The 27,018-nt window shown below is 40.8% G+C and overlaps 1 protein-coding gene across 1 annotated transcript in view; it reads left to right on the top strand.

Annotated features, from left to right (window-relative positions):
- Positions 1-350: 350 nt before the first annotated feature.
- The window catches only part of LOC148837347 (protein unc-13 homolog B-like), a 141,577-nt gene continuing 114,909 nt past the window's right edge, over positions 351-27,018 (top strand). The window contains exon 1 of the mRNA XM_088910220.1: positions 351-460. Coding sequence (XP_088766346.1) covers positions 439-460 — 22 coding nt within the window. The 5' untranslated portion in view covers positions 351-438. The remainder of the gene's footprint in view (positions 461-27,018) is intronic.

The following is a 27,018-nucleotide window of genomic DNA, read 5'->3' as shown; positions in this document are numbered from 1 at the left end:
CGTCACCACCTGTTAACTAGTCCCCCAACCTGCTACCTAAAACACCACCCCTCCTCTCCGTCCATTGGCCTTAATTTGACTAATGTCCGCCCCTGTCACTCATGTTTCACCTTTTAATGGCTACATTATATGTCAATCACTCCTATCCCGGTGCCGCCCCTTAGGGGTAGTTGTGCCTTAGGTGAGTCCCTTATAATATTCATCATGGCGTTGCGAGGCTGGGAGCTATTGCTCTCGACCTTTAGTGTGCAATCGTGTTGTCCGGTTTTTTTTTTCCTCTCCAGTGCGACGCGCAGCCGCTCAAACTCCTAAAAAGCAACTAGAATAACCACTCGCGATGTTGCAAGCGGTTGAAATTCATTATAGCTGAGGCGCTTTGTTCTATTTTAACTCTGCGAACTGCAACAGGATTTTTTTGTATTAGATCAAGCTCTGACTATGTCTTTACTCTGCGTGAGAGGTAAGGTTTTGCTTCACTTTTAAGTATTAAAGTTAGCTTGGCTTGTGCCCCCTGACCGTACAGACTGGGTTGTTTGTGCTTACTGCCGAATTGACAAAACTGACTATCCGGCTGGATGCGAACTTTTGCGCTTCTGGTTTGCTTGTTTTTAAAACGGTTTTCGGTGTGCTGATTTGTTCAATCTGTTTTATGTCTAATTTTTTCATGACCACGTGTTTTTAAAATAATTTTCAAAATGTGATTTGCTTCTCTTTTTTCCCCCGTTGTCTTGCATGTTGAAATGTGGTGATAACATACCCGCTGGGTCGGTTTGTTTTATGATTCGTTCCGAGAACAGCCTACGACCCGCAGTTCTTAACGCGATGCTGACAGCAATGTAAAGACAGTCTTTACCGTTATAATGGTTGTTAAACGCTATATCTTCCCACACCTGTATTTAAAACGAGATATAATCTACATAGCACTATTACGAATAGAAATACCGAAGGGAGTAATGTTTATAAGTTTTGATGTTTTTACACCAATAGGATCGGCTCCTTCCGATTCCTGCTTCGCTATAATGGAAATACATGTGTTCAGGAACTACTTTGTTAATAATGTGTGTGCTTTCTAGTGCTCAGCAACAGCACACTGTAAGGCGCTTAGCGTTATTGATTCGCAGTTTGTATCCACTGGGAGCTTTAAAGGAAGGCGTTTTTGCTCCAGAACCTTGTTTGTCGCTGATGCTTTTATTGTTCCAGATTGCTAAAGTTGTGGAACGTGAAGAATGGACGAGCAAAGAAATCGTGTACCCGCAAATGCTAATGACTTTACAGTAGTATTGGCTGTCGTGTATTCGAATAGATTTTATTTGATAGTAGCTTCTTTTTTGTTTTGAATAACAGTAGCCAGTGTCGGGCTTGGCCGCGTTATTGCAAAATATGGTGAGTTGAGAGACACAACGAGTTTCTCCGTGCAGTGGTGAAAAGTAGTCGCTAATGTAAAAAAAGATTGTAAACCAATTCGGAATTGTCTTACCAGATTCACGTGGCGGCGTAACACGTTTCTGTATCTCCGAAATGCTGTGGTTCTTCGGAGAATGTTTGTCCTCCATGCCCGAGACATATTCAGAGACCTGGAGTACCTCAAGCCCAAAGGATGCATCATGTTGTGGATCTCTTGCTAGTTCCAGTAGAGATGCGATAGTTAACGACATCCTTTATCTGACCAGAATGGATGTAACTGGTGTAGTGATGTTGCATTCTTCCTCTCTTTAGAGTTTTGGAGTTTTGTGTTGGGTGAATGGGTGGTTTGGGCTGTACTACCATCGGCTTATGAAAATCTGGTCTGCTGTACAATGATAATTGTTGACCTAACCAGCCGTCTTGGTCCTGGAGGGCCAGAGTGATCTGTAGGTTGTCATTCCAGCTCTGTCTGCAGGGAGATGAATGAGCTAGTTACTGGTTTAATTGTATCAATTGGTTTACCCTTCTGCCAGCTCTTCAGTTCCTCTGAAGAGTTAGGGTGTTAACCTCAGCCACTGTGTGGCTAACCTCATGTTCCCCAATAAGTCAAAAGATGTAGCAGTTCTCACTTGTCTTTCTGACCTGTTTTGTCCTGGGACTGCTGCTACTGTATATAATGGCTGCCACAGGTCACCCAGGAAGGTGTCGCACTTTGAGGTGGCTGCTCTCTACAAGTAAAGTTTTGGGGCGTCCTTTGGAGGTAAAGGGTATATAAACGCTATAGAAATTCAAGGAACTGTAATAAGTGGTTTGAAATCCCTAAAATTCCAGTTCTTTGACCCTTCCCCAGTTATGACCCTGCAGTGGTTTCACTGGCCTCATGACTGACAGTCTTTCTAATGTTGTAGTAATTGACAGTGGGTTTCACATTTATACATGTATGTAGACTGTAGGTTTTTGTTTGTGTTGTGGCCAGTCCTCTTATTTTGCTTTCTTCTCCATCTCATTGCCTATACGTAATTCAATAAGGATCTCTCCTAACTTTTTGAGTGGAATTCTGATACATTTGAGGGGATTTTAGCTGATTTAAACCCGAATCTAATGTCTCATTTCTGTGCTGATCTGCATTCATTGTAATGACTCCTTTGATGCTGTACCTAAGATTTGGAATTTGGAAACATTCCTGGGTTCTAAATTTCGATTCTTCACTTCACTTGGCTCATTTTTCTCCTTGAGTTTCTGCTGCATTGCACATGCATTCTGTTGACAGAAGCTGAGATGGAGAAGCTCGCATGTGTTGCTCTGTGTGCTGAGATTGGTGTGAAAGTATTTCTTATGGCTTTCTGTTTCTTCCGTTAAAAAAAAAAGCTCAATCTCTTTCACAGTGCTGTGGCAAAGTTCCTGACCTGTTCAGGATCACATCAGGCTTTTCCCTCAGTTTTGGAGTCTTTTCCCTTCTCCTTTTCCTACAGCTTTGGGTTTAAGACCTCAGCTTTCACTTGAGCAGCTCTGTCTGCAAAAGATAAACTTTTACCTCTGACCTGCTCACACTTTTCAATCTAACTTGCAAAGTGAGATCTTTGATGGCCTTACCTATTGACTCTATATTAATGACTTCTACACCTGATTAGAACCAGGGATTTCAGATGAAATTGCAGGTGCTTTCTCACCACTTCTTGTTGGAGTTGGAGCCTATTCCAGCAAGCAATGAGCGCAAGGCAGGGCACACACACACAAACACTCTCGCCCCAGGGCCATTTTTCCCAGAAGCCACTTAACCTAGCAGGATGTGTTTAAACGGTAGGTGGAAACCGTCATGAACACGGAGAAAACATACAAACTCCACACAGATAGCACCCCAGGTCTATAATTGAACCCAGGGCCCCAGCACTGTGAGGCAGAAATGCTAAACACTATGCCATCTGCGAGAATTTTCTTTGTACGTACAGTAACTATTTGCAGTGGAGGGGAAAAGAGAACTGTCCTGCGTGTTGGACACTTGTTAGGAACGTTCGGCTGAACTTTTGTGCTCTGATAATCCGGTGTGGTTCACACATCATGTCTGACATTTTGTAGGATAAATAGAATAGTTTCATATACTCCCTCCCTTGTTACAGAAGGAAGTAGGGACTGTGGTGTCTAGCGCTTAGCACAGCTCTTGTGTAGTAATGGCCTAGAAACCTGAAAAAGCCATACCTGAATATCAAGCTGCCCTGTTCTTTGCAACTGTACACTGTGTACTCTCAACTTTCCATATTGATGCAATATAAATATATTAAGATCTGGAAATAAAAATAGCACCATCATTTCATTTAATTATGTTATTACTGGAATAAGGATTACCTTAAAATAACGTTTACACACTGTTATTTAATAGTTATCTTCAGTGTCAACATTTCTTGATGTTGAAATAAATCCATACATTCTACTGTTATCTTTAATAATGGATTATATGAGTGGTTGTAATCTTGTAAATCCTGGTCATTTTATTTCACCATAGCATAGCATAGTACAATAGCTTTTATAGTTCAGGTGGGAGCTGCGTCAGCATGCGTAGGCTGCAAAGGTGTTGCCTTCTGTTGCACACCTGAAGAAGGCTCCACGGCCGAAACGTTGTTTTCTTTCTTCTTTTTTTCAGCATGGAATATTACTTGTTCCTTAATAGCTTTTATAGTCCATTACTTTTGATTTGCTTATCTACAATCTCTTGTGGATAGAGGCTGTATTCTGTGGTAGATTCTGATTTGTTATGCAAAACAGACATTTTGTTCCAAGCAGTTCAGCATTGTTTCGCATTAAGGACGTGTTGAGTGCAGGGGTTTGCTGTTATGCTTACAAGAAAGATTTCATTTGTTCTTGTTCAACTTCGCTTTGAAAAAATGAGAGGTGCCATACAGATATTGTAACCGGAACTGTAAATGTTTAAATATGTGCATTATTTCAGAATAATTGACACCTTATAAATAACTAATTAGTTTTTAGACAGGTGTTCTGGTATGGTTTTATTAGCATTTTAATACCCAGTATGGAAATACTGTACACACTGGAGCCACTCCACCTAATTCCTGACACATCCTGTTATATGAGAGAAGACAACAGGCTATTCTGTTTATTGACGGTCTTTTCTCTCATCATTTCAGTTTTCCATAATGATGTTTTTCATAATATTTCATGCTGTATTGCAGCTCATGCAATACATTGTATTATATTGCAGTTCAAAGGAAAGCTTAGAAAGTAACTTACAATGGCAGTTATTAAATATGATTTGTAAATCTCATCTAGTTCTAAGACAGAAATTTAGGAATCCTAACTTTGAAATAGCATTTATTGTAGGTGATTGGTGAAAAAGGGACATCTGGGCCCATTTGTGTTTATTCTCCCCCAACACCACCCCACCATGTTCTCTATGGTGTTGAGTGAATTTGAATGCGGGCTTGAACATCATGAGGTTACAAAATCTCTCAGTATGTTGCACAAATTCTATGACAACTGCATTTCCTCAAGTAGATGTGCTGCCAATCCTTTTAGCAGTGTCATCACAAGATGTGTAGCAAATGGGTGTGTTCCCTGGACTTTTTTATTTAAGGACTTATGGCATCACTGAAAAGGTTTTGACTGTATCAACACCTGCCCCCAGTTAGGCATCTGCAAGTAAATTCTGCATTATATTCTTATGGGTTGTGTGTCACATGCATCTAATGTTTTGTGCTCAGCCTGTCGGATTCTGGGAGCAGTTACAATTGGCATGGAAATTAGGAACAGTTTTTGTTATCCGGTGCAATGATGACTCCAAGCACAGTAAATCCTTTAAGCATGGGGCTAGCCTTGAGAGTGTCTTGTAATATTTACAGAGTATTTTCCAGCCCTGTGAGTTTTTAGGGCAGGTCAGATGTAATGTTTTTAAATCATTCTGGGAGGACTGTGAAGCAGCAGTGAGCTGCAAATGATAATATTTGTACCTTCACTATGATTTCATATAGTAAAGAAAAAAAACCTGTTTTTCTCTTTCCTACCTTGTCCTCTCCACCTTTTGGCTGTAATGCAGTGCATACAGATTGAGAATAGATTATTCTGAAGAAAGTTTTAATCAATCATTCCCAATGGAGCTCCTGTGTTTTTACACCAAATCTGCCTGCTGGGTCACCAAATGCTACATTGGCGTGATTTTGGGGATAACTCCTGTTCACATAAATACACGAGTGATTGACGCTTGTTTGTACTCTCGTGTAAGACGCTGTTAAAGTGTTGCTATGGCGCCAAGCCTCAAAAACACTGTTGCCAAACATATTCTTTGTTCCTGTTGATGACTATTTAAATATCAGTATTGTAACGTGACATAGAAGACTTTTTTTTCCAGTAGGCCACAAGAGAGTTTAAGACCCTGCCGGTGTTATGATTGGCTTAGTTACACAAAGTGAGAGCTCACCAGGCACACAGCCATTCCCCAGTGAGACCTGAGGGGGCTGCAGGCTCCTTCCAGATTCAAGCTTGATTGGATTCAGCATGTACTGTAGACCCAAGGAACAATGAGGCAATGATGAGCCTATTCCTTAGGTTCCCGAAAGCAAATTGTGTATGAATAAGGAGTAGTTTGGGTGGGGGGCATGGTGGGTTTGATGTTTTAATTCTGCTGTCTTGCAGCTCTTGGATCCTGGGTTTATTTCTAGCCTGGGACACTTCTTTCTGGAGTTCGAATGTTTTCCCTGTGGCCATGTGGGTTTTCCATGGGTGCTGCAGTCTCCTTCATCTTTCCCAATACAGCCAATGATCCGGTGTCCCATCTAGAAAGTAGTCCAACTTTGTGCCCCCTGCTTTGAGAATGGGCTCCGCCCTTACTGAGAATGAGGTTTTCTGGAAACCTATAGAACGGGTGGTATTCACTGCAGGGGAATCACTTTTCATGTTATTGCAATATCATCTGCAAAGCAAAATGGATGCGTGTTCCTTTCAGTATATTTTGTAGGTCGTGTGAGGAATAAAGAAGCATTTTCTTGACTTCATACAGTTAAATATTGTGTGTTCCGTTTGTTACAGTGGTGCACACAGTCTAAGATACAGCTTTGCTGCTGTGTCAGAGCAAAGCTGCTCGTGTAGAGTACTGTATCCTTTTTCACTCACAGTCTCATATTAAAACTGGTCCTCTGGCATCGCAAACATTTGCTCGTTTTGTTTTAGCACCTCACTCCTCCCTCTCTGCCTTTCTACAGAGCTTTCAGGTTTAAACGCATCTCAGATCACTTTTTTTTTATGCGTCTCCTCTGCGGATCACTTCATATTTTATTCCTGTGAAATTCCCATTATTCCACTTACTTTGACCTTTAGACACTTAGGACCCGCTATTCAAGACTTGTTCAGGAAAAGGTCCGAATTGGAGGAACACTGACTTTTTCCAGCTTGATTGAGAATATGTAACTGTGATAAACCCGTCTGTGTGATAGACAGTACAGATTTGAAATCTTGAAAGAGAAAGTCTGCTAAAGTGCCTTTGAGAGAGAATAAAGTCTGGGGTGTCAGTGACAGCTGTACTCAACAGCAGATCACAGGTGTGTCTGCCTTCAATCTCCATAGAGATTCTTCAAGACACAGGCATTTACTGTATATAAAGCAGATTGGAAGGGAAGCAGTTTACTTTTAGGCAGGGCATTACCCCTTATCTTATGTGGATCGTAATGTGGTGTTCATCCAAGTTGTTCAATAGTTCTTTGTAGAAATAATACAATATAATGGAAAGCAACAGTAGAGCAATCCGAAGCTGAAAGCTTTGATTTGATTTGTAAAAGTAAGCTAAAAGACACACTACTTCAAAAGCACTGCTGTTCCGGTGTCTTAGTTATCTGATTAAATATTATATTTAATGGAAATGAAGATAGCTTTGGAAATGATTAATGCCTAATCAGACAGAGGGACCGATGTCATCACAGGATATTGAAAAATAAATATTAATGGATGAATATTTAGGTACAGTAACAAGTTTTTTCCAGTCTAACAGCCCTTGAAGCCAGACTTTATATCTTAGTAGATGTTGGTTGTTATTGTTTAAAAATAAATAAAATGATTGATCTTTATGCGGCTTAGGAGTGAATAGTTCATATGTGACGGAGTGACCCTGGTGAACCAGTCATTTAAAAAGATAGCTTTAGCTAAGAAACCTCATTCTTAAGAATAAAGAAACCTGTGACCCTTGATGTAATACTCGAGTTGAACTGGTAACCAGATTGAATATACAGTGTATTTTTAACTGTGATTCTTATTTAAGAACAACTTAGGATTTCCATATCGCTGTTTAATTTTAATGTGCAAGATTTTGTTCCCAGCTCTGATCTTGTCAACTCACATTTTAACGGTGGCAACAAGCAATAGAGGAAACCTTTTTTTTTAAACTTAAATTCATATTCATTTGAAATGATTTAACTAAATACTGTAGTTATCTGTAGGATACCTTGTAGCACTAAAGCATTGTTGCGGGAGTCCAACGTGGGCTTATTTAATTAAGGCCTCCATAGAGCTGTGGAGGGCCAGCGTGGAGGCCATCAGAGATCTTCAAATAAATCGCACAGAAGAAATGGTGGAGGAGAGATTATCACTGAACTAGACTGACACTAACACACCGTGAAGACCATGGTGCTTAGCCATGAGAAGGCACTGTTCTGCACATCACGCAAAGCGATTGACTGGTTTATAGGCACATTGGCTTTGAGGTCTGGCTTGAATCGCTCAAGTGAGAGTGGTGGCAGAAGGTGCAGGAGGGCAGCAAGACTGGAGGACCCTTCTGCCGATCTTGGTGAGGCGAGAGAGACCAGGGTGAAGAGATCAAACAATGGCGGTGGTTATTCCTAAAAATCAAATTCAGTGAAGAAGCATTTAGCATGGTGCTCAGTGGGGTTGATATTGATATTGGAAATTTGACTTCAGGTTTGGTCTGTGTTCAAGTTTTAAGTCAGAAGTCGGAAGTTGAGGAACTCTAAAGCAAAATAAGTCTGGTAGAAGATGTTCAGTTCCATTCAAAATATTGTATTCATGCTCGGGGGGATTCATACGTTCAGAAGACTGATGAAGGAAGGCCTTCTTCAGCATCTGCTGGGCAGAGAGCTGTGTCAGGGGCCTTAAAGGCTCACCAATGATTTTAGTGGTTTACGACATTTTGTTGGCGTTTTTTTTTGTCTTTTTGACTGAGTGAAGTGAACAGATAAGAGTTAAAATACCTTGAACAGAAGAGCTATAAAATGTTGATAGAATTTTTTTTTGGGGGGACTTCAAAGCGACTTCGATTTTTCCGACCATATAAGCACTACTGGGATTTCTTCAGATCATCAGTGTTCTCAGTGAACTTAGAGTAAGTTTATAGTCCAATACAGTGCCCAGATATTTGTAGCTGTGAACTATACCAACAGACTCAGCAAAGAGGAGATTAATTAATAAATTCTTAACACTTATATAGAGCTTTCTGGACACTCCATTCAAAGCGGTTTACAGGTAATGGGGACTCCCCTCCACCACCACCAGTGTGCAGCATCCACCTGGATGATGTGACGGCAACCATAGTGCGCAAGATCACTCACCACACACCAGCTATCATTGGGGAGGAGAACAGAGTGATGGAGCTAGTTCATAGATGGGGATTATTAGGAGGCTATGATTGATAAGGACCAATGGGAAATTTGGCCAGGATGGAGGAGTTACACTCTTTACTGTTTTCAAAAACCGCCCTGGGATTTTTAATGACCACAAAGAGAGTCAGGATATTGGTTTTATGTCTCATCCAAAAAGATGGCAACTTTTTACAACATAGTGTCCCCGTCACTATACTGGGCCATTAGGACCCACACAAACTACAGGGAGAGCGCCCCCTACTGGCCCCTCTACTACCACTTCCAGCAGCAACCTTAGGTTTTCCCAGGAGGTCTCCCATCCAGGTACTGGCCAGGCTCACACCTGCTGAGCTTCAGTGGGCTGCCACTGCCAGTTGTGAGAGGACAGTTGTGAAAAGCAGGGTGATATGGCTGCTGGAGATCTTTCTTCGTATGACATGTCCTTGATGATGCACTTGTCTTCATTGTGATTTTACGTTGGAAGCAAAAGTAAAAATTGAAAGATATTCTAATAATGTTTAGGGACCAGAATGGAGCTTGGACAGAGGCGCCACCTCTACAGTAACTTGTTAAATGCACTAACTAGTCATTGAGCTTATTTTTTTTCCTTCTGCATGTGTGTGTGTCAGAGTAACAAAGCCTGTCAGTTTGAGCGACAGCCCCTGAAATTTGCCTGCAAAAGGAAAGATTTTTAATCTTCCAGTTACTGGTACGCAGAGCCCTTATCTTCTGTCAGGCTTCAGTCTACAGAACAGAAATGTCCTTGAGAGATCGTGACATCGGAGGACCTGACTAGAAGCAGAAGTCCCTGTGATCAGTGATTGGAATGAATTTATCACAACGAAGGAGAGAGGATTCATTGAATGTCTCAGCTTTCACTTTCTCTGAAGAGCATTGAACGTATTGCACACTCATGTTTGCAGAAGTCTTTCAAAAAGTCTTGTTACTAAATTCATTCACACTTAAGGAGTGCATTGGCTCACAGAGAGAGAGGGAGCTGTGTATCGGGGTGTGTGCAGATGTGTGGCTAGGGAACTGTGGTATTAGTTTTATGCAACAATTTTACATGGTACATGAGATGCTTGTGCTGTAACGGTAGAACTGCTTAAATGCGTGTTATTTTCTGTGCACTTCGAGCTAATTTAAGATCAGTATGTCTTGAGGTAATAAATCTGAGGAAGTGGGTGTGATGTCTCTACCTTTATACTACCATGTAGACAACTGATAACACAGCAGGCGTGATAAGCGGGCCTGAATGTATCTGGCTGTATATATGGGTGTTACTCAGGCAACTAATATTAGCCATAACATTTTTTAAAATATTTAATCAGTTTTTCTATTTGCGATATAAGAGATAAGATAAGATCACTTTATTAGCCATATACAATTTCTTGCATTAGGAATTTCTTTTCGCAGACCCCAGCTTGCTCTCCTTGAGACACAGACACACAGACAGGGAGAGAAACTTGTGGTCAGAGCGCGGGGTCAGCCATTGTACAGCGCCCCTGGAGCAGCTGGGGTTGCTCAGTGTATATATATATAAGGCTGTTACTTGATTTTAACACATTTGATTTGGGCTATATCATTGTCCGTACATTCCCATCAACATTGTTTGCTGCATATGGCCTCAGAGAAACTGGAATTGAGCATTCTGAACCTAAAAATGGCTAAATGAGTAAAAATGAAAACCTGGATTCGCTTCATTCTCAGTCGGCCTAATTCTTCATTAAGTAGCCAGTACAGACTTTCATTTAGCTCACAGAGTGGTGGAGAAGCAGAAAGGACTCTTGTCTCGGTGCCCTTTTATATACTCTAATAATAATTTATATTTATACTCTGAGGTTTTATCATCATGTCTTCTGTCATTGAACTAAAGAATCATAGTTTATTGTTGGAAAATAATCTTCAAATTATGTAATGCCTGTTTCTGTAAATTAATTTTATAGAAAAAGTTAAATTTTTCTTCTCTGTATACCATAATAGTATCTTCAGGGAACTCATAAAGCATTTTGAAGGTTTGGTAATGAAGAAAGAAAGAGTTAAGGAAGGTGAATGCCTGGCTGGTCACAGTTTTTCTGTTCAGGCTGCTTGATGTGTTTTTTATTATAGTATGTTTATCCTGCTCTATTTTACAGTAGTTCTGTATTTCCTTTTGTGTGACAAATACACGAGGGTGAATGCAGTCCGAAACAAAATTCGAACATAAATCATACCAAATTGAGCTGCGGTTCATAACATCTGAAGTCAATGTATATCAGGTTCATGCCCTAAAACGTCTCTATAATGGGACACTGCTGAAATCAATTCTCTCAGTGCAGCCTACTCAGCCAGATAAGAAGGAGGTGTTTTTGTTCTGGAATATTCTGACAATTCACGCCTCTTACTGTGTCAGTGGACACTAAACCGACTCTTAAGAAATAAAGCTTTGGACTGTGAGAAGCGCTGGGCAAAACTACTTTTTTTTTTTAAGATGCTCCGCTTCTGTGCCAGAGTGTCACCTCAGGTGTCCCCTCAATTTATTTCAGCTCCTTGGATTATCCTGTGGGTGGCAGGCTGGTGCAGAAGTGAGCATTGCTTCCTCGGAGTGCTGGGGTTTTGGGGTTCAGTTCTGGATTTGGGGTGTTATCTGTGTGGAGTTTCTCCCCCTGTTCACGTGGGTTACCTCCCATAGTCCAAAGACATACTAATAGGTTAACTGGCGTCTGGGGAAATTGGGCCTGGCGTGGGCATGTCTGTGTACCGGTGTGTGCCCAGTTTGTCTGTGTGTGGATGGAGTGGCTGGAAAATGAATGGATGGATGGATGGATGGATTACCATTCTATGATAAGCCAAAGTTAGCAACAGATGAGATGCTGTAAATTGTTTATTTAAATATTTTTGCATGTCCAACCCTTTAAGGCTGTGTCACACTGCTGTGTTCCCTCCGAAATATCAGCTAATGAAAGGGGTATTAAAATTTTCAGGGATAGGGACATACTTTTCTGTTATAAAGCTAATTTTTGGTCTAGAGGCAGGAGGTTGGCACCTTGACATTTACTTGACATTTTTTTTTTAAAGAAAGGACAGAGCATCCTGGAAGGTATCCCTTGATCCTTTGCCATGTTTTCGCTTTCCAAGAAAGCTTCTCTCACAGCCTTTTTTTTTCTCTTTTTGTAAGTGTGTGGGCCCCCCTCTTGACCTTTGTGATGAGACATACAGCACATAAAAAACTCTGTTTACTTAAGTGCTTTTTTTTTTACCGGCGACTGTACAAACATTTCACTTCACTTCCTCATGCGTATCCTCCTCCATGGACACCGATAACCAGCGCCACAGATGGCATGCCCGCGTATGTGTGCTTGATGGGACTGTTTTCATTTTAGATTTTCAGTGTAGCATGCTGTATGTTTTGGAGCATAGTTATTATCCAGTGACCGTTCTAAATGTGCACTGGTCAATTCCCATGCAAGACTGCAAGTGATACACGGCATAGGAAAGGGTTGTAGGTCTTGTTTCTACTCGGCAAAGATTACAGACAGTGGGAGGACGTTTTGCCCATTTAGCTTGTTTGGTTGCTACTGTAGTAGCAGATTGATCAGAATCTTGTCCAGCTTTTTCTTGAAATCAGCTTCAATGGTACCGGCTCAATGCTTTGGATGCTTTTTTTTTTTACCATACTCCCACACCTCTGTATGTTAAGAAGTACCTCCTGTTCCCATCTTTAAAAATAATTTTCCTTTAGTTTCCTTTTGTGTTTTACTGATTGGGAAGAATTGCAGTTCTGGGGCTCTACGGTATCTTGCCACTGAAAACCGTGTGGAAAACGTAGAATAACCAGGACAAACCTGTACTGTCTTCTGACTGGGAAGTGGACTGGTGTAGTTGTAAGTATGGGAATGGCACTGGATGTTGCCGAGAGCTCCTGTTAGGCAAGTGAGAGTTTTGCTGTTTCACTAAACATCTGTTCCTGTATTAGCTGCTTTGTCGTCCCCCGCTTAATCTCCACAATTAATATTAAAGCAGTCGAACAGATGTGAATATAAAAAAAAAGTTTGTTATTCCTTTTCAATCTCACAGCAATTTTTAAAGTATAGTTCTGTTTAGATTAAAAGTCAATTTTTTTTCGACATAAGATTGTTTTCTTGACTGTGTTCCAATACAGGCGGTTCTTACAGAATGGCACATCCTTTAACATGTGCCCTCATGAAATTCTGTATTGGGATGAGTTTGACCCATTTTAGGAGAGGCAGTTATACTGAAGGGCACAAGTATAGGCCTGGAACAGAATCTGAGGAGGACTTGTAGTTGCAGTGCAGGTGTAATCTGCAGACGATCACTGTTTGAATAAGAAATTCATCAGTAGACTCATTAACGGCTAATTCCCAGGGAAGTTTGCTTTGGTGAGTCTTGTGGCTCTTTATCGGCAGCCAGGGGCCTATTGTTTGCCTATGAATATTGACTCGTCTCCATGGCAACGTTTTTTAAATGCAAGATGAGCAGTTTTGTTCCAGGTTTGTGGGAGCTGTTGTCCTCTTCTTTGAGAGCCTGCGTGTAGTAGTAATGCTCATCGCAAGCTGCGCCGGAAAGCAAAGCTCCATTAGCAATAAAAGGTTGGAGTCGTATTCAGAGCACGGCATTAGACAAATTCTGATCATGAATCCCAAACATGATCTCCATCCGGTTTTCTTTAAAAACATTTAGCTAGACACGCTCAGGCTTTTGTTGTCAAATTCCTGATTGCATGTGGTTTCATTTAGTTGACCTGCGATGTTTCCTAACACACTCCTGTCTATTTCCAGAGATTGGAGCGGGCTTTTTGTTTGGAATGCTATAAGTTGGCAGAAAATAAGTGGGCATGTTATAAATATGGTTAGAGCTATGCAGTACATGCCCTGTGGCATTACATTTAGTCTACTCATTGTGTTCTTGATATTTTTATGATGTACTGTATCACAACTGTTCTTTTCCCCCATAAAATCCCCTGGGGCCTAACAGTTTCCAGAGATAAATCCATACATTATTTTAGTCCTTAGAATGTCAAACGGCGGGTGTTTCTCTTCTGCCTTTTCTTTGTTTCATGGTGCTCTGGTCTGGGATTTCTCATATGCTGGTTGCTTCCCCCCCCCCCCTTCCGTGTTTTGAATGCTTTTTCATTGGCCAACAAGGATGCCGGTGTAACCCACAGGCCTGGGTTCGTCGTAAATGATGCTCATTAAGCCAAATTACTTTACATACCTTTATTATAATTTGTGCAAAATATACATCCCTTACCGGGAAGCTGGTTATTGCTTGTAAGTGAGCCCCCTCCTGACCCAGAGTTGATTCTGGAAACGTGGGCACAAGGTGGAACTACACCTGGGTGGGATACTAGTCCATTACGTGGAGTCAAGCACTCAGTCCTTACTTTAGAGACCCCAGTTGACCTAACCAGCATGTCTTCAGGAATGTGGAGGAACCCGAAACACCTGGGGAAAAAACTCCAATGTGGATACAAGAGAGTATTCAAACACTACACAGGTTTCAAACCCAAGTGCCAAGAACTGTGAGGTAGCAGTGCTCGCTGCCATACTGTGAACCCCTTTGAGCAAAACGTGAAAAGTGAGGAAACAGTGGCAGGATAGCAGTTAACAATATGAAGGTGATTAGTCTTTGGTAGTGGAGGACACTGTAGTTCCTGGAAATTCAGGTGTTTTTGACTAAGCTATGAGTACTGCATCAGGCAAGCTAGGACCAAGTGTCTCCTCACAAGTCTGAAAGGGAGCAGAGCGGTGGTCTCCTGTTCCCATGACGATGCCATCAGGCGCTGCGGCTGGTCTTGCACTTGGCAGTGTGGGGAAGGAGAGGCAGTGGAGTCGAGCCCTGACTGGGCAAGGAGGGCTTCCCACAAGCACAGGTTGCCTGAAACTTTCTCAGGCGCAGTTTTAACATACCAGCATTTGCGAAAAAATGAACCAGATTATCTTTTCTTTTGATTAATTAAGGGGATTCCAGAGGCAAAAAAGCAGTTAGAACTGTATAGAAATCTGTCTTATTTTAAAATGCCAGTCTGTTAATTAGCCACCTAGGGACACTTCAGCATAGAAAGGGCAGCTTTTTTGTGTGCCATTTCAGTCCTGGCCTTTGTTTCGGGCTTATGTTCCTAATCCCCCTCCCCACTGTTATGACACGTACCACTGGATCGGACATTTACCACTAGATTCTTCAATAGCTTATATCCACGAGCAGTGCGATTGGCAGACACATTTAGCCATGCCCCTCGGACCACACCTACATCATCCACCTCATTATGATTTCTTACTTGTTGCACATCTCCAGTCACTGTACAGTAAGTAATGCAGACATGTAAACATTCAAACTGTTAACTTGTATTTTGTCTTGATGCACTGTCTGCACTTTGTGTTTTTACACTTGTTTTAACAATCGAGAGACTTTCTGTAAGTAAGAATTCCATTGTAACGGTTACATATGGCAATAGTACAAGTTGAATGTTTACTTTATTAACAGTTAAAATATGAGATGCCTGTTTCTCGCTGGCACTTCTGGTACAATGCCCATTCAATGTACATATTAATGTTGCTGTCAGATCAGTTTTTCAGTCTTGAAATACGTTCTTGACTGAAGCACTCCCTCAAATGCCTCTTTACCATGTTGCAAATCTTGTTGTAGTTTTACCTTGGGTTCATAATGGCGGTACAGTGCCATTGATTATGAAGTGACTCTTGTACTGTAGCTCCCAGGACATTATTGTATCTGGTTCCCAGCTCTGACCTCAATTACAGCACAGGGCCAAAAACTAATCTGTGCTGCCCCTCAGATTGTCTTTTCCCAGCCCTCATCTCAGACTGCTAGACCATGCTATTTCTTCTGTCACTGTGCTTTGGCCTTATCCAAGATCCAAGATCACTTTATTGGCCATATACAATTTCTTGTATTAGGAATTTGTCTTTTCGCATACCCCAGCTTGCTCTCCATGAGACACACAGACAGGGAGAGAAGCTTGGGGTCAGAGCGCAGGGTCAGCCATTTATTTAAGATTCAAGATTTTTATTTGCCATATACAACAAGTGTGTTGGAATGCTTACTCATTCAGCTGTACCCAGTAACAGTAGAGAGAAAAAAAAATAGGCACAAAGGACAAACAGACATGGACAATAAATTTAGACAACAGACGTTATAATCCAGCCATGGCAGCACATAGTGCAATCAGTGCAGTACCTTAAAGTGCAGGTGCTAATTTGAGCTGTTGACTGCTTGGGGGAAGAAACTGTTTCTGAATGTATTGGTCAGTTTTCTGATATTGCAAGACCTCCTACCAGAACCCAGGGGTGAAAACAAATCATGGCCAGGGTGAATTGGGTCCCAAAGTATTATACGGCACCCCTGGAGCAGCTGGGGTTAAGGGCCTTGCTCAGGGGCCCAACGGAGTAGGATTCCTCTGCCGGCCACGGGATACGAACCGGCAACCCCCCAGCCACAGGCGCAGATCCTTAGTCTGTAGTGTTTCATGAGCTGGATCCACCTTGCTAACAATTCTCCTGATCGTCCAACATACAATGGAATCATACTTGTAACTACAATGACACAGTTAACCACTGCTATACAGTATATTACTGAGTAGCGGAGTTACAGGAAAGACTAATTTTTGCTTTTATTTTATATGATGTTGAATCTATTTTGATTTTTGTCAGTCAGTGTGTTTTATATTCCTTCCTTCTCATTCTTTTAGCCCCTCAAAGCAATGGAAATTATATGAAAATAAATCTGAATATGAAGAAAGACCGCAATACACTAATTTATTTTGTTTTGCTATTGCACAATAAACTGAATTGCAATTCAGGTTAATAAAATGTGTTCCTGATTACAAAATGAATATATTACTTAATCCAGTACTGTGATATTGGAAGCTGTGATGGAAAAGAGAAAAATGGAGGACAAAATCGAGTCGTCTGTTTGTCTGATCAGTAGTAGCTGGAGGAAGAACTTCCAAAACAGTGGTTGTTGACAGCCAGAGTAAAAAATGCAGTACTACTTTCAATACTTTTTATACTTGTTGCTGTACTGTGCTGAGTCTGTAGTTAAGCCCAGTGTTAAATGTCTGGCACTGTTGATCTGTTACAGGCTGAAATCTCTTTCCACCTGCCTTTAAGTGCCTGTGGGTGGTTTTATACATTAAGCCTTTAAGGCCACTCCTTAGAAGGCCTATTTTAAAATATTGTGAGGATCTCTGTCCAGCTCTGCTGGCCTGTTGAGCACCTCGGGATGGTTTTCTCTGCCTCTTGGTGTTCGTGTTTTGTGGTGCTAAGCCCTGCAGAGTGAACGGGAGGCAGGGAGATTGAGAGAGTAATCCCTTGGCCATCTGCTATCTCCAGCATGTTTGTTCCCAGCTCTGATTCCTGATAGTTTCAGAATAAACACGGAACAATGGCTGTTGTGATCCAGGAAATTCCAGCCTTGCACCAGCTGAGCTGTTTCCTAGCGGCACAAACCCTTTACCTTGCATGGGTATAGTTTGAACCCAGTAACATCCCATTGGGCAGGCTCATGCATTATTTTTTTCTGTACTGTGGCACAATTGAAGAAAAATCGTACCAACCACAATGCTATTTGTAATCATCCATCCTTTCTAGCCAGATTTTGACTACTTTTTTGTGCATGGAAGAAGAGAGATTTAAAAATAGTGCATGTGTGAAGGTGTGGTATTCGAGATTCATTGAAGGAATCAGTGTGGTGAGTGAGTGCCAGTCTGTGCATTAAACAGACAAGTGAGAATTTGGCTCAGCTGTGGGACCTGAGGTGCTGTATCAGTGAACTACATCCATTATCATGTGACAAGATAATGTGGCTGTCCTAAGCTGCCAGTCCTGGCTCAGAGCTAGCAGTGACAGTCCTAATTGCTATAGCTGCCTGTTTGCAATGTGCCAGGAAACCACATTACGATTCATCAGTAGATCCTTTTCGGTCTGCTAGTTACAGTGAGCTTCCTAGGTAAACCTGTATACTGTAGCACAATAATTAAGACTGCTAACAGAGAAAGCCATGTGCATCACCATTTGCTTTAAAAAACACTCTGTAGCTGCAGAAAATTATTTCTATTGCATATGTTTTGGTGACTAACAACAATATCAAAGAACATGTGCTCTAACTGCCCCTCTGAACATCACCATGACTAAGACCTCCACTGTTTTACAGGAGCCTTTGAAATTCAATTTTGTGGAGAAAAAGAGTAAATGTAAATTAGATCCCTTTTTAATCAAAGACCAAATTATTGGCAAGCTCCCAAATGCAAGATTAAAAGAACATTGATAAGTTCAAAGTGCAAGTACTTCATGAGATCAAGCAGCTGTCATCAGTGCAATTTCTCAAAACATTTAGCTTTGTGAATAGTCCTTTCCTATGAAATTATGGTAGAAGAGCAGACTGTTCACAAAAAAAGTGGTTGCAAAATAACAAAATGCAGCATTGCTAGACATTGGATTGCAATTATGCCATGATAAACTCTTATGAACTATTAATAACCTACGGCTTGCAATCCTGTTGCATTTACATGCTACATGTCAGTGAGAGTATTCCCTGTACAGTATATTGTTTCCATAGGCGTTAATTCTAGAATCTTAGGTTGTCATTGGGTTCAGTCAGTATTCATATATTAAGACTAAAAATTAAAGAAGGGTGGAGCTTTATGAAACTGCTCAACCTCAAATAGTTTTTTTTAGTAATGGACTCCAGTCTTATAGCTTGTACTGGGAGAAACGTTGAGTCCTGTTTGTGTTTAATCGGATGATACCAGATTGAGTTCTGACTGGGCCAAGTTGTTCAATTGTATTTTGCATCATGGGATTGTATTATGGTTATATATAGTATGTATACGTTATGAACTCTTGATGTGCAGGAGAGATTCCCTGAAGACAGTAAAGGGTAGTTAATTCAGTTCAGCTATGCTTTACACTTGGAGAGTCTTTACTTTTTTTAACCTCTATCTAAGGATCTCATCAGAAAGTGGAAGGCTTCTAAAAGTTCAATCTTTTCCATATATTAAATTATTTAAATAAAAGCTGTCAGTGGTTTGTCTATGGGCTCAGTTTTGTCATTGCATGACTTCTGAATTGAGTGATGGGTCAAAGTGTAGTTTTTAAATGAAGGGTGTGACATAGTATTATTTTAGCGATAGAGTTGCATGGTAGACTAATGCAACAGTTTGATGGATGAACAAATGACAAAACAGATACCAGCCAAGAGAAGAAAACAAAAGATTTTCTCTTCAGACCATTAATGGAACTATTCAGTTTTTCAAGACAGGAGTGAAATTGCTGATATTGCACCTATCCATAGAAAGTGTGACCGTACCAAACCCAGTAATCCTAATCTAGACCAGTAATCCTTCCTTTTATTGCTTTTAAAGTTGTGAGATAAGTGGTACTAGACAGGAAGTTCACCTGTGTGACTAGGAATAGTCCTCACTTACTCAGCTTGGCAGAGGCCTTTGATAAAGCAGTTGCAAGAATGAATACAAGCAGGACATATGATGTGGTGTATTTACATTTTTAAATGCTTGGGTTTTCAAAAAAAATGTGAATTACTGGAAGTTGTAGGAATATATCCATTTTGAAACTGACATATGGCTAGAAAACAGAGTACAGATAAGGGAAGATTGCACCAAAAACTGTCATTAGTGGAGGGCCACAGGGATGCACCTTATAATTACTACTCATCCTCATTTATAACTGTAATCAGTCTGTGGCATAATTAATAAGACAGTGAAGACAGCAGGTGAAGGCAAAATGGAACCTACTTGATCGGATTAACAAACACTATACAAGCTGGGAATGTCCTGCACAAGCAGTTTGTCCCGCACTTTGTCAAATGCCTGGCAAATGACATTTAATGTAGACAAGTGAAGGGTGTTACATGCAGGCAGATGGTCTATAAATATAAGATTGGGAAAATAATTAACTTAAAGAAGCAATTAATGAGAGACTTAGGTGTTTGTTGACATTGTTTCCATCTCATGTTTGGGAGCAATAAAGACACAAACAGAATATCAGTGTGTATGATATAATGGAGCAGTCATCTCTAAGCCATCTGTGACAGTTTGCACTGTGGTTGTACAGCTGAGGACTACTTAAAGAGAATGGAAAATGTGGAGGTTTTTGCACAAGGCTGCAAGACTAAAATCGGTTTTCTAATGCTGCTCCCTTTTAAAAGGTTGAAAACACAGGAGAAGGAGTCTAATTGGCTATTAATGGAGTCAGAGTAGTTTAGACCAGAGAGAAAGTTTTGCACATAAGAAAAGCTACAAACTTTTTTCAGCCCATTTACTGTAGCTTGTTTGGTAGTGAGCAGTTAATTGCTCTAAGGATCTCATCCATCATTTCCTGAAAGAGACCAGGGTATCAGGGTAGCAGTTTCAACAGAATGGCTGGGGAGCTTGTTCCAGACAGCCACCACCCATTTGTGGACATGTGCCCTCTGGTTTGTGTTTCTTTGCTCACTCTGAAGAAATCCACTGGGTCACTAAAAGGCCCACAGGGTTGCAGGGAGACATCGGTTTGCTCTTCTGTAGGTTATAGCTTTCTCTTATGTTTAGTGACTTAAAGGGGAAAAGTGTTGATCTTCCTGAAGGGGTAGGTTTAGAAGGGAGAAGCATCTCTCTCCTGCTTTAAAATTTAATTGAATTGGTGAGGCAGAGCACAGACCAAATCAGGGTAGGAGGGTCTGTACAGCAGGGTTGGTCTGGCCTATGACACGGCGTTTTTGTGTGCAGATCCTCCAGTGTCACCCTAACAGGTGAGGGGACCTGCCACCAAAGTTAAAAGTCTAGACTATAATTTTAAAAAGTCTATAACTTTTTAAAATTGCACAATGCACTATCCATCCACCCATTTTCTAAGTACTTTATCCAATATAGTGTTGCAGGGGAGTTGCAGCCTATCCTGGCGAACAACAAGCGGAGGGCAGAATACGCCTTGGATGGGACGCCAGTCCACTGCAGGCACACACAGACACAAACACAGACATGCATCAGTTAGTGCCATACTGGAAATAGTCATTGTGCAGATTTACAATTCATGCCGGTTATGATCAACCTTATTTAAAGGCTTCATGGCTGTGTCTTGCACTTAAAACTTAAATATCATGTTTCCTTGTGATTTTATTTACCTCTGTTATATTTGCCTTGTTAGACAATTGATATGGAAAGAAGGTAAAATCTTGGTTTCAAAGCAGGATTTTATTTGGTGGTGGTGTAGCCATAAGATCTTTACAGAGGGTAGCCATTTTCTACTGTATTCTGATAGGAAATACAGAGTGAATCCTTTTCATCTGGAAGGCATTGTAATTACTGCTGGTCATAATTCTGCATGTGGCAAGAGACTCGTTATTAAGGATGGAGGTCAGGAACTTTATTCTCTCCACAGGAAAGTCTTATTTTTCTGGCTAAACATGGTTGAAAAGCAAACATAATAAGCAGTTCATTACAGCAGTCTGAATACTTAAAGAAAGGTGTCAGTGTTGCTTCTGAGCGGAGTTATGTCTGAGAAGGTATGTGCCGTTAATTCCCTTGGTCCCCCACACACCTTTACCTGAGAGCAGACAAGTCAGCAGCTGATACGAGAGGGTGTGAACTTTTTTTCCCATGTAGTTTAACAAAGGTCATTAAGCCTTATTGTTTTGACCACAAACTGTAAGGTTCCAACTGGAATTCAGTGGAGTCTTTTTACAAGATGGAGGAAAACGTGAGGTTTTAAGCAAGTACGTTTCAGCTGTCTTTTACAGGTACATGCAGGATCATAATGGAAGAGGTGTGTTGTGTTTTCAAGAAGAGTTTCTTCCTTTTTTCCCCTCATCTCTGTTGCCAGGAGAAAAACAGAAGATGCTTAGATATTCTGTCTGCTTAATGTACAGCCAAGCCAGGTCTATTTCTGTGGCATCCACAGACTTAAACGTTCCGAATATAGAAGACTCCTTCTGCATCCTTTACGTGTTCCTATGTTATGAAATGAAGATCTTAGATGGATGGTCTAGGTTTTTTTGGCGGTTGCGAAGGGCGTTTTTAGTGTTGCGCGATTTTTCTTCCCTATCGTGACATCTGTCCCACTCCTGTTGTCCGTTTAGGGAGCTCCGGTGCTGTCACTCAGTAGAAGTGTTGGAGAAGCGGTCGGCTTTTTTTCTTTTCTTGGGTCTTTCCACGTGCAAACATGGCTAGCTTTGGAATGGAAATTAAACACGTGCACAAAATGAGTGCAAATTCATGAAGCAATGAGCTGTGGACTGGAAGCACTGGTGCCTGGCTTGCATATCATCCATCTGTAGAGGGTGTTTTTTCAGTGCATGCCCTATGATGCCCTTTCCCTCTTTCTATCTCAGCTGTGCTTTTGGTTTCCTTAATCCTGCTAGTTCTCATTTTCTGTTTGAGTGGTGCTCGAGAGAATAAAGACTGGGTGCACGGGGGTGTATGACTGGTGGTGTGTGATAAGAGTACTCTGCCTGGCCGGGACCAGACACCACAGCAGATGTAGTGACAGGTGTGGGGTTAGTGCAGGGATTGCTGTCATTTATGCACAGGAATAGGGTCTCCTGCGGTCTGCTTTCGGTTTTAATGTGCTTTAAAGAGCAATGTGGCAGCTTCAAAGACTAAATTTGGATAAATTGCTAGATCAAACAACAACAAAACACAGATTAACTTTTTTTTAGCATTGGTCCCTGTTTTGCTTTGACCAGGCCTGTGTTGTTAGGGATGTGATACCATTCTGTTCTTTGGAGCTGGCTGCTTGATGTTGTTTGGGAGGGCTAAAATTTCAACGTGCTAATTGAGATGCAAATGCACAAATGAGCATGTCTTTGTTTTATTGCGTTGTAAAAAATGAAGAAAGTTTGTAGAAAGTGTGGTATTTAAATTGGGATCTGAAAATTTCCTTGACAAATTCCTTCCTACTTTAATGCAATGCAAATTTTCATGGAAATGATATTTGATTTGATAGGATTGTCTGTTTGTGGCTGTCTGGGTCTAATAAGTGTTATATGGAGGGCAAAGATGAGCTGGAGCTCAGTTTCCATTACCTGGAACAAGGAAATTTTAATAATTTGTGAAGGGGAAAAACTGCTCACGTTGCATGAGAAATGGCAGGAAGCAGATGGCTGTGGTGACTCAGTGCGACAGTTTAATTGCTACTGAAGCTTAACCACACTCTCGTAATGCCATGTTAACTATCACAGCAGTGACAGACTATCATTGATTACCTTGCACTCTGACCCCAGGTGTGGGAGACTTCAATTATCAAACACCAATGAGTTTTCACACTTCGCTCAAACAATACAATACAAGCCGAGTTTATAACTCCCAATCTTGATTGGCTCTTAATACCTGTGTGCTATGCTGCAAAATGAGACTCTCCCAAAATATAGTAAGATGGTAGAAGACACTGTAAACTTGTTTATAAAGCCATCAGAAAACACTCTGTGGTAATTTGGTGCTGTGGCCTTGTGATGCCATTGCAAACCTTTTTGATTCTGTGACACAGCAAGTACTCTTAGTCTAATTTTAAACTGGAAGACGAATGGGACATTCTGAGTGTGCAGACAAGACTGTTAATATTACAGTAGCTGGACATTAATTCTTGGCTTTCAGAGCCCCGGGTATAATTTTTAAATAGGGCTCGCAAATTTACAGCCTTTCGCCTGACGGGACTAGGGGTGGCAGCAACTAAATGGTTAGGCCGTTTACTCCTTCTAATTACTTTTATCCCACTGGCTTTCTCTGTTTATTCTTTGTCTTCCTGAAAGTGAATTGGTAGAATATGCGAGTATCATATAGTCAACCACTGTATTTCTGAAGTGTGATAGACCTGCTTTGCAGCTCACCTGGGCTTTGTTGTTGCCTCCATTAGCTCTATTAATGTTCTTCATGTTTGTGTCATACAGTTGCTTCTATTAATAAATATAGGGTGAATTGTACAGCAGATTGCCTGTACACTTCCACCTACGTTGTAGTCCCACCACAATAATTCCCCGAGTTTATTTCGCTTAAGTGATTTTGCTTTGATGTGGGCATACTGCCTGAGTGACTAATATCCCGGTTTGGGCGGATGTTATTGCCAAGCTGGATAAATGAACTATGGAGCAGCGCTGTAATAAAGTAACAGAGTTGTCAGTAAGTGTTGCTGATAGGGGAACTGCCTACAGTGAAACTGTGGTTTATGCAACTAATTAAGAGTTATTGACGCTGGAAAAGGTCCAGCTTCAGGGGACGCAGTCGATGTAAAATACATTTAGGAAAGGCGTGAAAAACCTGCATGCAGACACTTCACCTCATTATGGAATTAATTAAAATGGCCTGTTGTAATGTTGGTTGATGAAGACACGGCAAAGCTTTATATAATTTCCAGTTACGGCCGAAGCTAGACTATGGTTTCGGCCTTGTGAGAGCTCGTACTTCTGGATTTTTAGACTACCTATTTTTCTTGTTTCCTTTCTATTGGTCAATTTAAAGTAAAGGCTGCCAGTGTTTGTGGGTAATTTATTTTTAATCAGAAACAGAATGTGTTGGTCTCTCACAATGTGATACTTCTGTAAGGCGGTTTCTCTGTGTTGTTTGGAGAGTGGATTGTATGCATGCACAGTTTGCATCTATTTGTCCTAATTTTACATAGGATCTTTAGTTACCGTGCTGTGCGGTTTTTAATTTCTTTTTTCCTTTGGGAAGAGTAGGGAGCCTCATCAGTTATATTGAATCTTCTGTGCTGAGTTGTCTGCACTGGTGTGAAAAGTTGATGAAAGTTTCTTTTTTTTGCTTTTCAGATAATAAAATCTTTAGCTCTTATCTATAACATCTTCAAGATGATATTCCGTACAGTATTGAAGTATAGCTCAGTATACTTCAGTATTGAAGAGGTAGAGTGTATGAATATAGGGCACAGCACTAGCTTTAATGATATAAAAGATCTGACTCTGCTCTATATATAGTGTATTATCTGTAGTCTGACCTCACTGTAAGTTCTGCCTTTTGTGTCTTATTGACAGGTTTATTATGGCTCGCTTATTTGGTTTGAGCTTGTAATACCCATGAGTCAGACAATAAACCGGGTTATTTTTGTAAAACCTTTCTTTTATGGAATTAATACAACACCCAACATGTTTGAATTTGCATTGCTATAAATTCCCTTTTTATGTAGTTTTTTGTAGGAAGTCGTGCCTTTGACAGCTGATATTTAAAGGAAACTGCAGTCAGATTTTCAATGGCAGGGCACTCTGGTCTGTCTTGGCTCTGATAAGGTGTCTTTTTGCGTTCCAGTTCTGGACAAATCGTGCAGGTTTTAATTCAAGGGTGCAAACCAGTTGAGATCAAACAGCTCACAGTGTTAGGTGGAATACCTTGCCACTAACTCATTTACCTGCTTGTTTGTTCCTTTCTGCAGTGGCTGAGAGTAATGGCAGGGTTCTGGTATCAGCCTGTGTATAGATCTTTTATTGTCAGTCATTTTCATGCCTGGTTCCAGGAAGCTGCTGTGTTTTTTGTGTTCCGCTCCAGTGCAGTTCTGGATCACAAGCTTTCAGTTTTCGGATAGAGGTATATATTTTACATTTGCTTGTAGCCCTTGAAATATTGAATAGGATTTGTACCTGGCATCAAGAAGTTAAAGTATGTACCTTCATGAAGAAGCTTAAGTGACACCAAAAGAAAGACACTCCAAAGCCAAACCTTTTCTTTTCCTTTCAGCATGAGATTAACCTTTACCTCTTCCTTTTCAATGCTGTGTTGCCTTAAATATGACCTGTTGAGAAATGAAAAACACCCATAGTGGGAGTGTTTGATACTTCGTCTTTCCCAGCAGCCAGTCAGAAACTGATCGCCTATAAACAGATGTTCAATGAGGAATAAGGAAGCAAACTCCACATTCAAGTTGATATTTTTATAGGTACGGGAGCACAGAAATGGGTATAAAAGAAGCTGAAACAAGGAAGAAAATATTATAGGTTGTACTTGTCCTTCTTTTGTTTCATGTTAAGTGATATGATATGTCAAGAAGAAGAAATGTGAAGAGAAAATTCTATGCTGTACCTATTGCTCAGTTCCAGGCTTACAAAATCACCAGAGCAAGCAAAACAAACACAGCTGTAACTGAAGGTGGGGGGTGGGGGGGGGGGGGGATATAGAAGTTTTCTCTTCACATACTGTATTTTTTATAGTTAGGTGGTTTCATTGTAGTTAAAAAAAAAAGAAAATTAAATGAATATTGAACTTCAAACTAAGGTTACTGCCGTGCATTTCAAAATCCACAACACCCATCCACTGAAATGCTGAGAAATCTGTGTCACTGTTATCAACGCCAAACCCTTAGAAATGCCTTCTGCATTTTGAAAAAACTTGTAGTAGTTTGATCTGCACCCTACAGATGGAGTTCCTTCATGTGTGTAGTGATGTTGGCTAGAAACATTAGTTTTGCAACCCATTTTTCATCATGCATTTTGGGGTGGTTTTGACCTTTTTCTGACAAAAAGATCTGGATTGCATCAAAACATGTTCAAAAACCTGCCAAAACCTTCCCACAGCCTAACAGTGTTTGACTTTTCCCTGAAGTGTGAAAAATGATTTCAGCGGCTTGGGTCGCAAACTCTCCTGTGAATACAGTAGGCTAGCCCTGCTAAAAATAATGCAGTAAATAAGCCAAGTGAATTGTTTTTTTTTCTATGCCAAGGAGCTATCATTGGGTAGCATGTGGTACAGAATTACACATCAGTCAAGCACAGGTTTTATTTTTTTAACTTCATTTTTTTGTGCCTTATTAGAATTTTATTGCACATGTTGTTAAAAATCCCCGTGTCTGTGCTAATAATAGCATGTGTGCTACGCTGTACATTCCCAACCCCTGGTTTAAAATACAGTGCACATTGAAACATTTTAAGCAGACTAAGCAAAAAGCCAGCAAATAGAAAAGGATTGGTTTTAAGAAAATTAACAAGTACAGCACAAATCAGGTTTGTTTTCGACTAGATTCTCAGGACCTTTTCAGGTACCTAATGGGTTAAATACCCCTACGGAAAGAATATTCCC

The sequence above is a fragment of the Atractosteus spatula genome, chromosome 3 (assembly GCF_055471065.1).
Source record: "Atractosteus spatula isolate fAtrSpa1 chromosome 3, fAtrSpa1.hap1, whole genome shotgun sequence".
NCBI classification, from domain to species: Eukaryota; Metazoa; Chordata; class Actinopteri; order Semionotiformes; family Lepisosteidae; genus Atractosteus; species Atractosteus spatula.
Note: the sequence above shows the minus strand (reverse complement) of the source record. Positions and strands in the feature narration are given on the sequence as shown.